This window comes from Pseudozyma flocculosa (assembly GCF_000417875.1).
Source record: "Pseudozyma flocculosa PF-1 unplaced genomic scaffold scaffold00013, whole genome shotgun sequence".
NCBI lineage: Eukaryota > Fungi > Basidiomycota > Ustilaginomycetes > Ustilaginales > Ustilaginaceae > Pseudozyma > Pseudozyma flocculosa.
Genome location: NW_006920881.1, coordinates 800,224 through 813,070, shown reverse-complemented (window position 1 = coordinate 813,070; position 12,847 = coordinate 800,224). Strand labels below are relative to the sequence as shown.

Here is a 12,847-nt window from a genome sequence, read left to right as displayed (position 1 = left end):
CTGCTTCCTTCCGCCCCTCTCCAGCCCCGCTGTCGTCTGAGTGCGAGTACCGGGATCAGCTGGAGCGTGAGAAGGAGCAGGGTGGTGGGCTGCACTTACACTCTCAGATCGGCGTCTCCGAAACAGATCATCCTCGGACCGCAGCATGCCGCCCGAGTGCCTCAGGCATGTAAACAAGCTAGGCAGCAGGCAGCTGGACAGGCCGCGCTAACGGCTGGCAGGGCGCTGGCCAACTTAGAACGTTTCGAGGCCCTCGCCTGCGACGCCAGGGCTCGGCTTTCGCATGGCAGGCGACAGACGGCTGGCTCCCTGTAGGATCGGGCCGCCCCCGTTCAGACATCAACTTGCTACCTCGTGCTTTTGCGCACATCTTGGCGTGATGTAAGAGTGGTCGCACGGCGTCGACGCTCGGCGCCGTGCAGCGCTGCATCCCGTAGTCACCGTGTGACGACCTTGGCCGCGACACGTCAGCGCCAAGGTCAGAGGGGGCCGGGCCAGGGCGCTTGGCGTTTTGCAATACGAGCGGAGCGGGCGGATGGGCGACCGGGCCAAGCGCCTTTGCGCCATCGCCTGACGAGGCGACCGTCTGCCTCTGCGCGTCTGACGAGCCTGATCGGCGTTGGAGATGAGCGCACAGCCTCGTCGGCTCGATTCCGTACGGAGGGTCTGGAAGTTGGCCAGAGCCGGCTCGCTCCTGATCGCGAGGATCCTTTGCCTTTGCCTCCCTCGTCTGAGGGCGGGGATGGCTGCCGACTGCCGGCTGCCGTAAGGCGGATACGTCAGGCACCAAGCACGCAGCGAGAGCGACGAGCAGACAGCACATGCCGTCGCTGTGCCCGTTCGTTCGCCTCTCTTTTTCTCTTCTCTGCCGCCTGCCGCCTGCTCTATCTCTGGAGCAAGCAAGCAAGCAAGCTCGTTCCGCAGAAGATCGACCGAGGGGCAGGACAGGGTGCAGCAAACTCGCACCCGGCGCTGCCAGTCCGTTCGGCCTCGACGCAGGCGTGTCTTTCATGCCCCTGGCCTCTTTGCCCTGCCATCGTCCCCGAGGCTGCAGCTTCCGTACCCAAGGAACCGCGCGCTCCGTACGTTGGCCCCTTCTTCTCAAACCCCGGGCCGCCTCTCCTGTTGTCAAGGCCTGGCGGGGCTTCTGATACAGTACGGTGGCAGCTCGCAGCACCGGTCCTCAGAGTATGTACTGTACAGTAGTGTACATATGTACATGGCTGTGCGCCTGTTCGACAATGGTTGGTTCGTTCTACATGGCAATGGCAATGGCATGGCACGGCATGGCATGCATGATGTACTAACCTGTTGGCCGGTGCCGCCGCGCCGTGCCGTGACGGGCGCCGACGTCGCGGCACGTACGGCTGGCGGCGTAGCTCGACTGACTGAACCCGCCAAGGGCCAAGATAGCGCCCCGCCGAAGCCCAAGAGGCCATCGACCGTACGTGCCTTGCTCTGATGTCTTCCTCTCGGGTCTGCCCTGCTTCTGGATCAACACGTACGCTCGGCATCGTCCGTCCAGCTGCCGTACTCGAACCGTACTGGGCACAAGCCCGCTCCTCCTTCGGTCCTCGTCCTGGGATCGCCCTTTCTCTCCTTTATCCCGCGATCCTGTCTCTGTCCCCCTCACTATCACACCTTCGTTTGCCTCCCGCCCGGTCCGTTTACCGTATAATACCTTCCTTTGCGCCCGGTCCTTGCCCGCTACCGCCTCTTCCTTTTCGTCTCCTTTCGATCCAAGACCAACCGGCATCGACACTGCGCATCGACGAACCTGCGTGCCCCCCTAGTTCCACCTAGACTTGCCACCGCCTCGACACCACAGCATGAGACTCGCCTGCACGCTCCTCGGCGGGCTGGCAGCCACGGCTCTCGCCGCTGCCTCGCCCAGCAGTGCTCACCCATCAGCGCCTCTCGGACGGCCTGTCCATCTCGAACGACGTCAGGACCAGCAGCAGCAGCCCGCTTCTCAGGCGCAGCAGGAGGCCCTCTACCAGCAGGCCATGACCGATCCCGTCGGCGCCGCCAAGGTCGCCCGGGCGCTCCCATTCATTGCCGGACAATTCGCTACCGGTGACCTGTACAAGTACAACGTCGCCGGAGACGGTCAGCTGCCCTGGAACTCTGGCGTCTACTATCAGCCCGAGGCCACCGTGAACGGCAGCGTTGATGGCGGCTGGCAGGCTCTTCCCGAGATCCCAGACTTCCAGCTCAACAGGACATGGACCGTCAAGGACGGTGCCATCATGGTGAGCGCGGCCGCCAGATAGACATGCACTTGCGCCCAGGATAACCTCGAGCTGACAGACGACTTGGACCACGCCTCCCCTGCATCCACGCGCCCGCATCGCAGCCCTTCTACCAGACGGCCAACTACGACCCGAAGCAGATCAAGCGGGCGGTCCTCGTGATGCCTGGCAAGCCGCGGGACTGCTGGAAGTACACGTCCATGATGCAAAACGCCCTCAGCGTCGAGGCGGCCAACTCGACCTCTGGCGTCACCAACTCGTCGGTCCTCATCCTCGGCCCGTGCTGGATGAACAGCGACGACCAAAAGGCGGGTGCCGTGCAGCCCAACGAGCTCTACTGGTACGGGTCCCAGTGGCAGCGCGGCGAGCTCTCTCGTGGTCCCGGCAGCGCCTCGATCTCGACGTACCGGGTGCTCGACGGCTTCCTCGACATGCTGTTTGACAAGGACCAGTTCCCCGCCCTCAACCGCGTGGTGCTGGCGGGCCACAGCATGGGCGCCCAGATGGTGCAGCGGTACGCGATGCTCAAGAAGTCGAGGCCGTACGACGCCAACGTGGCCTACTGGGTCGGCAACCCGGGCAGCTACGCCTGGCCGAGCTCGGAGCGGACCTACGCCAACAGCAGCTGCGCCGACGTCGACACCTGGCCGTACGGCGTCGGTGGCGACACCAAGCAGCTGCCCGCTTACGCGCGCTCTGACGTCGAGGCTAACAAGGACGCCGTGGTGGCCACCTACCGCAGCCGACACGTGCACTATAGCTTGGGACTGCTAGACAATGGTCAGGGCGACACATCGTGCCAGGCGGCGACGCAGGGCGCCAACCACCTGGAACGGGGCTGCGACATTGTCACGACGCTGGGCGACATGGCAGGCGGCTTTCCGAGCAACCACACGCTCAACCTGATGCCCAACGTCTCGCACCAGGACTACGAGATGATGTCGTACAACATCTCGCTCTACCGGCTGTTTGCCGATGGGCTCGATACGCAGGAGGGGTACACTGCTGCGGCCAAGGGAGCCGGCTCGAGGAGCACGGGGGCCGGTGGCAAGGGCGGCAGCTCTTCGGCCGCCGCTGCCGCCAGAATGGATGTTGCCTCGCTGCAGGCCGGCCTGGCCCTGGGAGCCGGGCTGGCGGCCGTCGCCGGCGTCCTGACGGCGCTTTGACGAGGCGCCCTGTAATCCACCCATAGATGCGATGCGCTTGTTGCGATGGTGGCGAGATGCTCTCCAGCCCCAGCGCGACACTACAAGCACGGACACTCGACTCGGTATCCTCTCTCTTTCTCTCTCTCTCTCTCTCTCTCTCTCTCTCTCTCCTCTTATTCGCATCCTGGACCTTTGGTTCTGCGGCCGCCAAAGGGCTACGCCGCCCTGGTCGGGTCGGCGTGACACTCTATGTATTCTGAGCCGCCAAACCACCTAGCTGTATCATTCCTGGCTGAGAGAAACGCGCGACGATGTCGTACAGCGGGCTCGGGATGACCTCGACGCCCAAGTGCGAGCGGGGAGGCCTGGACGAGGAGGAGAGGGGCAAGGCGAGGCGATGCGATGCGAGACTGCGGTACCTAAGCGTACAGCCGCCGCTTGGATTTGAATAATGCCGAGCGAGATGGGGGGGCCCGGCCGCTTGCCTGGCCTGGCCTCGCCCTGCCGCTGCTTGCTTTGGGCCCACCGGCAACTCCGCTGGTCGTTTGGTCCGCCTTTCTCCACACGCGGCGGCTAGGCGAGCCAGGCAGACAGACAGCCAGCCAGCCAGCCAGCCAGCCAGCCAAAGCCCAGAGGCCAGGCCAGACCAGGCCAGCCCCGGCCTGCCCCCGCACCCCGCACTCTGAGCCGCACCACCGGCTTCATCGAGGCCTGGCCAATGCCGAGGGCGCGCATCTCGCCGGCCAGAGAGAGAGCCATGGCAGATGGCCTTCTCTCTCCCCCCGCCCTCTCACCTCTTCTATCGTCATCCACCACCCTCCCTGCTCCAGCTCATCTCTTGCGACTTGCCATCGCTTACTGCAGCATCCCCATCCCCAGCCCTCGCTCGCCCTCACTCCCTGAAACCACCCTCTGCACCGCACCGCCCCACGATGCCCAAGCCCGGTCCCGCCTCGAGGAGCTCCATCCTCAACCTCATGCGCATGTCGCACGCCGCCGGTTGCCCGTGCCACGGCTGCTCCACCGCCAGGGGCGGCCTCAACATGGCGCGCGCCGGCCTCAACATGATCTCAAAGCACGGTCAGCAGTCGGGCGCAACCGCCCGCGGATACGCCACCCCCGTCGACGACGCCCTCCAGAAGGAGTACGCATTTGAGCTCGCCGCCAGCAACGTCCGCTTCGGCGAGGGCGTCACAAAGGAGGTCGGAATGGACTTTGCCAACATGAAGGCCCAAAAGGTCGGCGTCTTCACAGACTCGACCGTCCGCAACCTCACCCCCATGAAGCAGGCCATCCAGGGCCTCGACAACGCCGGCGTCAAGTTCGAGATCTTTGACCGCGTCCGCGTAGAGCCAAACGAGGAGAGCTGGCAGGACGCCATCAAGTTTGCTCGCGCCCAGAACTTTAGCCACTTCCTCGCCGTCGGCGGCGGCTCCGTCATGGACACCTGCAAGGTCGCCAACCTCTTCAGCTGCTACCCCGAGGCCGACCTGCTCGAGTTTGTCAACGCACCCATCGGCAAGGGAACGCCCATCGACAAGGTCCTCAAGCCCCTCCTCGCCATCCCCACCACCGCAGGAACCGGCTCCGAGACGACGGGCACCGCCATCTTTGACCACACCGCCACCGAGTCAAAGACGGGCATCGCCAGCCGCGCACTCCGTCCCCTCCTGGGCATCGTCGACCCGCTCAACACCGAAACCTGCCCCACGGCCGTCCACATCAGCGCCGGCCTCGACGTCCTCTTCCACGCCCTCGAGTCCTACACGGCCATCCCCTATACCGAGAGGATGCCCCGCCCGCAGAACCCGCTTCAGAGGCCCGCCTACCAGGGACGCAACCCCATCTCGGACGTCTTCTCGCTGTGGGCGCTCAAGCAGACGGTCAAGTATCTGCCCCGCGTCGCCCGTGACCGCACCGACACCGAGGCGCGCGGCCAGATGCTCCTCGCCGCCACCTTCGCCGGCATCGGCTTCGGCAACGCCGGCGTCCACCTCTGCCACGGCATGTCGTACCCCATCAGCGGCCTCAACAAGAAGTTTGCAAAGTACAAGCACGACGGCTACGAGGTCGACCACCCCATTGTCCCGCATGGCGTCTCGGTGGCGCTGACGGGTCCGGCCGTGTTTGAGTTCACCGCGCCCAGTGCACCGGACCGCCACCGGGAGGTGGCGGCCATCTTCAAGGGCTACGACAGCGTCAGCGAGGCGTCCGATATTGCACGCCTGCCCGACAGCGAGGTGGGCCAGCTCGTCTACGACCGCATCGCAGAGTTCCTGGCCGACCTCGGCGTGCCGCGCGGCCTTAGCAAGCTGGGATACGCGCACGAGCACAGTGAGTCGTCGCAAGGATGAGCAGCAGCCGTCTTTCGATTCTGCCGTGCACATAGAAGCTGACAAAACGGCGATTACCCTTCCTTGGCCTTGTTCTTGCATCACAGTCGAGCCGCTGGTCAAGGGCACCATTCCCCAGCGCCGCGTCCTCGACCTCGCTCCGGGCATCGGAGACGTGATGGGCGCCGACGGCCACGAGCACCTCGCCAGGATCCTCGAGAAGTCGAGTGAGTTGCTCAAGGTTCCGCTGTTTGCTCCGGCGGCCGCTACATGTCGAGCCCTCTCGCTGACGTTGCCCTCGTCCCTCCCTGCTGCGCATGTTTGCGAATGTGCTGACAGTGGCGTACTAAGCTTTCGATCGCGACACGCCCCGGTAGGGACCACACAGAGACGTCGCAATGAAAAGAGCTTGATAAAGTAGCCGGCGGGTGCGTGTGTGGCCCCGCGATCCGGATCGAGAGCATCCAACGAAGGTGGGCACCTGGTGGTAACGTGTTGGCCTCTTGGTCGCTGCTGCCCGACATGAACGCGAGAGTGGCGAGGCGAGCAGAGCAGCCTGGCCTGGCCTGGCGGTGGTCTGAGCGCGTTCAGAGGCGGAAGTCGGGAAATGGCTGGACCGGCAACTTGCTCGGCGAAAACCCCGCGCGCTGGCTCGGCCTGCCTGGCCAGCCAGGACCGACGCATGGACCCTGAGGGCCCGCTGTGCTCTGCTTGATTAATTCGGATTTCCTGACGAGCGGAACAAAGCCTCCCGAAGATGCCGCCGTGGGCCGAAGGCCAATGGCTCGTGCAGGCCCTCCTCTTTCCCCCCTCTTTCTCTGCCTCGCACCCCATTTCCTCGAGGCATGCCAGCTGCCACCTACATTACCACCACCACCACCGTCACCATCATCTCTCGCCCTGTTTTGAACGCTCGCCCTCTTTGAACCGACCCGCTAGCCACCATGACAGCCACGCAGGACCAGCTCAACGTCGACTTTGTGCGATCCCACTTCCCCGCCATCGTCAACAACCCCGAGTACAGTGAGTCTCGGCCCCTCAGTCTCGCCTTCCTCATCACGCCCCACCGTACACTGACAGCCGCGCACGATGCACACACACACACACACGCAGTCTTCTCTGAGAATGCCGGAGGGTCGCAGGTGCTCGCGTCCGTCGTGTCGCGCCTCTCGTCGTACCTGCTCGAGAGCAACGTGCAGATGGCCGCCTACCCGCTCGCACACACCGCCGCCGCCAAGGTCGAGCGCGGCACGTACGCCGCTGCTTTCCTCGTCGGCGCCGACTCGAAGGACGAGGTGCTCCTCGGTCAGTGAGTGCAGCCCCTGCGCCCTGGTTCCCTCCCTCCCTGATCGGTGTATCGCCAAGAGGCTGCTCTGACCCCGTTTCGAGTCCCGCGATGCGATGCCATTCATTTCGCCTCGACAGGAGCGCCACGCAGATCGCCGAAAACATGGCTCGAATGATTGAGAGGACCCTCGAGAAGCGCCGCGAGGGCGAGCCTGGAGAGACGTGGAATGAGGGCGACGAGATCATCGTCTCCCAGTCGGACCACGAGAGTGAGTGTCGCGCAGCAAGGAGGCAAGGGAGCAGGAGCCTACCTTGACGGCGAGGGTCTGAAGGCTCGGCTCCGCTGAACCCGTTTGCCTTGCCTGTCTTGACTTGATCGCCCCCTCGCCCTCGACGCCCGCCAGCCAACATCGGCGCCTGGGCTCGTCTGGCAGCCCGCAACAAGCTGACGCTCAAGGTGTGGCCCGTGACGCCGCTGCCCTCCTCGCAGGGCGGTTCCGATTCGAACCCATACGCCGTCGGCCTGGACCCGGCGGTCCTCTCGACGCTCCTCACGCCGCGCACCCGCCTGGTGGCCTTCACCGGCTGTTCCAATGTGCTGGGCACTTTTACGCCGATCCGCGAGATTACGTCGCTCGTCGCGTCCAAGACCGGGGGCAAGGCGCTGGTGGCCGTCGACTGCGTGGCCTTTGCGCCGCACAGGCCCATGCGTCCCAAGGAGTGGGGCGTCGACATGGCCATCTTCAGCCTGTACAAGACCTACGGCCCGCACATTGGCATCGGCTACGTGGCGCCGCGCGCCCGCGACCAGTGGTTTGGCAAGCTCAACCACTTTTTCCTCCACGACGCCCAGGGCGCCGGCACGTACCCCTACACGCCGTCGTCGCAGCAGTACGAGCTCATCTACTCGATCACGGCCGTCGCGGACTACCTCGTCTCGCTCGCCGACGCCAACAAGAGGGAAGAGGACTGGACCCAGGTCTACACGTCGCCGCAGCACCGGCAGCTCCTCGACGCGGCGTTTGCAAAGATCGCACGCCACGAGGAGGAGCTGCAGCGCATCCTCGTCGACTTCCTCGTGTCGCAGCACCCGAGGGGCGTGCGCATCGTCGGCTCCGAGAGCCACCGCGCCGAGATCCGCGCACCCACCGTCGCCTTTGTCGTCGTCGACAAAGAGGGAAAGCCGCAGCCGCTGAGCAAACGGGTCCACCAGGCCCTCGTCGAGGACAACAAGGTGCGTCTTTGAGGCGGTGACGGCGGCGGTGGCGGCGCAGCACCCACCAGCATCGACTTGATACCAGCTTGCTGACACCGATCCCTGCTCACCGACCGATTTTGACCCCACCATTGATGACCTGTGCCTCCTGCGGCTGCTCAGCTCGGAGCGCAGCAGGGGCACATGTACGCCTACCGCCTCGTCGAGAAGCTCGGCCTCGACATTCAGGACGGCGTCGTCCGCGTCAGCTTCGTCCACTACAACACGACCGGCGAGGTCGAGCAGTTCTGCGCCGCCCTCGGCAAGGTCCTCGACCGTCTGGTCTAAAAGAGCAGCGGCTGCAAGTCGCGCTCGAGGCGAGCGGGCGAGGACCCGAGATTGTACCATCCCATGACGATTGATCCCTCGAGAAAGCCTCCATGGTAGAGGACGCGGATACGTAGATAGACGCGACTCTGGAGCGCGCCATTCCATCGGCCTCTGGTCGCCTAGGCCTTGGAGGCCACGAGGGGCGAGGTGGCCGCCGACCGGACCAGCGTGTCGCGCAGCAGCGTGACGAGGTTGAGCGCCGCATTGGCCGTCACCTGCAGGCTCCAGAGGCTGACGTTGCGCAGGCGCTTGGTACTCGCGTTTTCCGAAGCGACGTGGTTTGCCAGCGCCTCGTAGATCTGGAGCCGGGCAGCGTGCAAAGGGAGAGGAACAATCAAGAGGCATCGTCAGCTCATTCTGGTGCGAGCCCTGCGTGGCTTGGAACACGCGTGCCACGTACCTTGTCCGAGACGACGGGGAGGAGACCGGTCTGTGCCAGGTCCATGGAGCCGTCGAACTCGCTCTGTGCAGAGATGGGATGCAAGACGCCCAGGTGTCAGCGCTTTGATTCGAGAAGGATCGCGGGACAGGTGTGGCGCCATCACTCACCAGATCGACGACGATCCTGCACCGAACCGGGATCAGCGTCTGTTTGCAACAGCAACAAGCGGGGGCCACGAAGATCGGGTCAGTCGTGCTGTGGATCGTCTCGCAGGACCACGGCGCAGCGGCCTACCTTGTTGGCGTTCATGAATGCCACAATGGGCCGGACAAACGCGTTGGTCTTGTAGCTGAGCTCGTTGGTGAAGAGCGGGACGGCCGCCTTGATGTCCTTGAACCGAACGTCCATGTCGATGACGACCGATGGTGGCGGGATGGCCAGCTTCTGCTCGCGCTTCTCCGTCGTCTCGGCATCTTCTCCCTGCTGGCTCTCGTGGTCGCCCTCGGTCGCAGCGCGGCTCGGCTTGCCCTGCCGCCTGGCTTCCTCGTTTTCCTTCCTCATCCGATCCGCCGTGGGCCCGACGGTCGTCACGGGCGCCTCGATGGCCGGACCGCTCAGCCGATGCTGGCCCGGAATAGGACGGTCCTGCTCCTCTTCGTCTTTGAAGGCTTCGCCGGACACGGCGGCGCTGATGTTGTCGAGGATCTCGGCAATGATCGTGTTGATGTCCATGTCGTCGTTGAAGTCGCGCGGGAACTTGATGTCAGCCACGACTGCGGCACAGGTCGGCGCAGAGACGGAGTGGGCATCGTCGGTCAGGGAGCCGCCCTGCATTTGCTAGGAAAATTTGGACCAGGGAATGGACTCACCATCGAACTTTCCGGAGAGGATCCAGGAGACGGGACCCGTCAGCTCAGACTGGGCCTGGATGTGGTCGAAGCTGACTCCGTCGATGCGCAGTCGCGACTGCCGGCAGCATCAGAGGGCCAAGAAAGATGGGCCAGGATGAGCGAGGCGTTCCGAGCATCAGCGCCGATACGCCGGTTTCCGCATAACTCACCATCGACTTCCACTTGTTGTGGATCATTTCCTTGTCCTTCTCCACTGTGCGCCCGATGCTCTGCGGCTTGTGCAGGCTGAACAGACACCCGTCGATCTGTCCCGTGATCGACTCGGCGCTGAGTAGGTCGTAGAAGAGCCACTGCTTCCTCAGCTTCGGGATGCGCGCGTTGAAGATGCTGAAGTTGAAGGGGCGGAAGTCGTTGGGCTGGTAGATGGTCACGAGGAAGTCCTCGATCAACAGCGACTCGAGCTCAAAGTCGCCATGCCTCGCCTCTCGGCGTGCGGCGCGAGGGTCGTACGGCTTCGCCGGGTCCCAGAATACGTTCCGACGGTCTGCAAGGGCGCGGATGCGTGCTCGGTCTGGCGTCAGCCGAGGGTCAGAGATCAGAGGCGTACGGCTTGATCCGCCTCTCGTACTCACCGACGATGCCTCGGACGCCCTTGACTACGGCGTCCTCGATCAGTCCCTTGCCGTCGAACCACCGCGACAGGCTCAGCGTGACGTCGATCGAGTCCACCTGGAGATCGAACATGCTGAAGTTTGTGTTGACCGTATCGTCCTCGACCAGATCCTCGCCGCGGGCCTCGTCGCTCATGGGCGGCGCAACCTCCTCCTCCTCGTCGTAGTGGGTCCCCTCCCAGGACATGCCATCGCCCGCGGTGATGCCGGTGCGGCGCCTGACCCGCTTGTACGGCAGCTGTCCGCGCAGGGCCTCGTCCCTCATCTTGGCCCGCCTCTCGCGACGCAGGGCTTCGGCATCAGTGTGGGCCCGGCGCGAGATGAAGACGTTTTTGAAGCTGATCCGGCTGTCTTTCCACTTGGGCACGATGGCGCTCTCGAACACCACGGTGACGCCCGTCTCGGCAGTGAGGTAGTCGGCGATCTTCCTCGCAATCCAGCCTGAGACGAGAAGGCAGAAGGAGGGGTTGTGCGACATGGTCAGCCGGGAGAAGATGGCATGGCGGCCAAAACGGGGGCAAGGTGCTCACTCTGCAGGTTGAGCGCATTTAGCGCAGCAAAGATCAGCGAGAAAAAGGTGGTCGTGCCGACGATGACAAAAAAGATGGTGGTGACGCCGCCCAGCGTGAAGAACGCGCTGATGTCGTCGGCATTGAACCGACGGAAACCGCGGATGGTGAACCACTTGAACCGGATGCGCATCCGCGTCCAAAAGCCGTGGGCGATGCGAAGCAGGTCCTCTTTCTGAGGTCTCGTCCACGACGAGGGGTGCTGGCCATGACTGCCCTGCTCATCGCCCGTCTTTGAGCCCTGGCCGGCCGGAACATGCGGGATTGCTCGCATCGCCAGCTCCCGCAGGGACCGCGGATAGTTTTGGAAGTGCTTGTAGGCCCGATCGGTGGTTGTCAGCTCATGATCCTGACCCTCGCCTCGAGCTTCAGCTGGCTCTCTGTCTGCTGGAGGTCGATCTCTTGCTGGTGCGGCCGCTGACCGCGGATCGGAGGACGAGTCGAGCTCCTCTTGGCCTTTCACTACGCCGTCTGTGGCGTCATGCTTTGATTTGTCCGACCTGCCCTCTTCTGCGCTGGTGGAGCTCGAGCTGAAGCAGCGGACGGACGAGGCCGCTGGGCCGACAGCGGTAAGTCCACCATGCCAGCGAATGCCGAGGTGCGAAGCTGCAGATCTTGGCTGGTGCGAGCGTGCTACGCCAGCGAAAAACGACCTAATGAGGCGATACCGTTGCCTGTAGGGTCCAGCGGAAGGATCTGCGTCAGTGGAGACGATCTCGCTTCGGAGAAGGAGAGGTGGACTTACCCTCCGTCTTTGGCCAGAGGCAGCTGAAGGCGTGATCGTTCAGATGCGTCGAGTGAGCTGCCGGGAGAGGAATGAGCCACGAGTCGCTGGGGCGTAGGCGGCGCCGAGGGGATTCGAAGAGAGCTGAGGGGTCTTGAAGAGGGCTGGCGGTGAGGAGAGACTGAGAGAGAGCCCCGCAGGACTGTTGCCCACAGAGCTGGGCGAGCCGGTGCGCGTATTGACATGCTTTGGCGCGACCAGGATTCACGGGGGCGTCTCTACGAGAAGATGGTCATGGTCTTGGCCCGATACCAGAATGTGAGCGAGAAGAGAGGAGGGGCGATATCGCGGTCTTGTCGACTCGAAGAGAGACGGGTTTGGCAGCGGGCACTGCGGTCTCGGACGACTCGGCGGGTCGTTCTGGTAGACAGGAGCTGTGCCGCTGCAAGTTCGTTGTAGGGTCGCGCGAGGTCGAAGAAACAGCAGCCTCAGGGATTGCTGTGTCGACGATGGTGGTGGTTGTGATGGTGAGAACGAGAGCGGAAGGGCGGCGATGAGCGTGGCCGGATAGGGAAAGAGGGAGGAAAGCTCGGATCGGCCACCAGCCGAAGGAAGGGAGGCGAGGGGAGGCGAGAAGCAAGTCGCCATCCAAGCGTCGGTCAGCCAGCCAACGAGGTCGGGGGCCCAAAGCAGACGAGGACCCTGACGCCGCCGGCCTGCCCTCTGTGAGCGCTCCCTGCCTGCGTGCCTGCCTGCGCGCCTGCCCGCGGGTGAGCAAAGCGTGTCTGGAGCCTGCCTCTCTGCTCGGCTCCTCCGCTTTCCAGCGGCCGGCGTGGCCCCGAAGTTTTTTTCTCCACATCGCTCTTTGAGCGCGGGGCCAATCGCAGCAGCTCACGGACCATCCGCAACCTGACCGGCCTCGCAACATCCGAAGCGCGACAGAGGGCCATACCAGTGCGCCTCTTTCTTGCGGACGCTCATCTCTATCATAAACAGTCTCATTGCCCGATCAGACTTCTAGCGTAGACATCATGCACAAACGACA

At 64.0% G+C, this 12,847-nt stretch overlaps 4 protein-coding genes across 4 annotated transcripts; 3 read left to right on the top strand and 1 right to left on the bottom strand.

Annotated features, from left to right (window-relative positions):
• Positions 1 to 1,829: 1,829 nt before the first annotated feature.
• Positions 1,830 to 3,418, top strand: PFL1_04266 (uncharacterized protein; the record flags this gene model as incomplete). Its single annotated transcript, XM_007881789.1, has 2 exons — positions 1,830 to 2,252; positions 2,357 to 3,418. The coding sequence occupies 2 exons, from the start codon at positions 1,830 to 1,832 to the stop codon at positions 3,416 to 3,418; spliced, it is 1,485 nt and encodes a 494-aa protein (XP_007879980.1).
• A 914-nt stretch (positions 3,419 to 4,332) lies between these two features.
• Positions 4,333 to 6,083, top strand: PFL1_04265 (uncharacterized protein; the record flags this gene model as incomplete). Its single annotated transcript, XM_007881788.1, has 3 exons — positions 4,333 to 5,734; positions 5,841 to 5,960; positions 6,073 to 6,083. 3 exons carry the CDS (start codon positions 4,333 to 4,335, stop codon positions 6,081 to 6,083), a joined length of 1,533 nt encoding a protein of 510 aa, XP_007879979.1.
• A 594-nt stretch (positions 6,084 to 6,677) lies between these two features.
• PFL1_04264 (uncharacterized protein) lies at positions 6,678 to 8,563 on the top strand (the record flags this gene model as incomplete). The annotated part of the gene is made up of 5 exons (XM_007881787.1): positions 6,678 to 6,756; positions 6,847 to 7,042; positions 7,159 to 7,289; positions 7,425 to 8,254; positions 8,399 to 8,563. 5 exons carry the CDS (start codon positions 6,678 to 6,680, stop codon positions 8,561 to 8,563), a joined length of 1,401 nt encoding a protein of 466 aa, XP_007879978.1.
• A 161-nt stretch (positions 8,564 to 8,724) lies between these two features.
• Positions 8,725 to 12,047, bottom strand: PFL1_04263 (uncharacterized protein; the record flags this gene model as incomplete). The annotated part of the gene is made up of 9 exons (XM_007881786.1): positions 8,725 to 8,904; positions 9,006 to 9,068; positions 9,155 to 9,193; positions 9,282 to 9,760; positions 9,857 to 9,953; positions 10,048 to 10,382; positions 10,471 to 10,950; positions 11,040 to 11,752; positions 11,824 to 12,047. 9 exons carry the CDS (start codon positions 12,045 to 12,047, stop codon positions 8,725 to 8,727), a joined length of 2,610 nt encoding a protein of 869 aa, XP_007879977.1.
• Between the last annotated feature and the right edge of the window lie 800 nt (positions 12,048 to 12,847).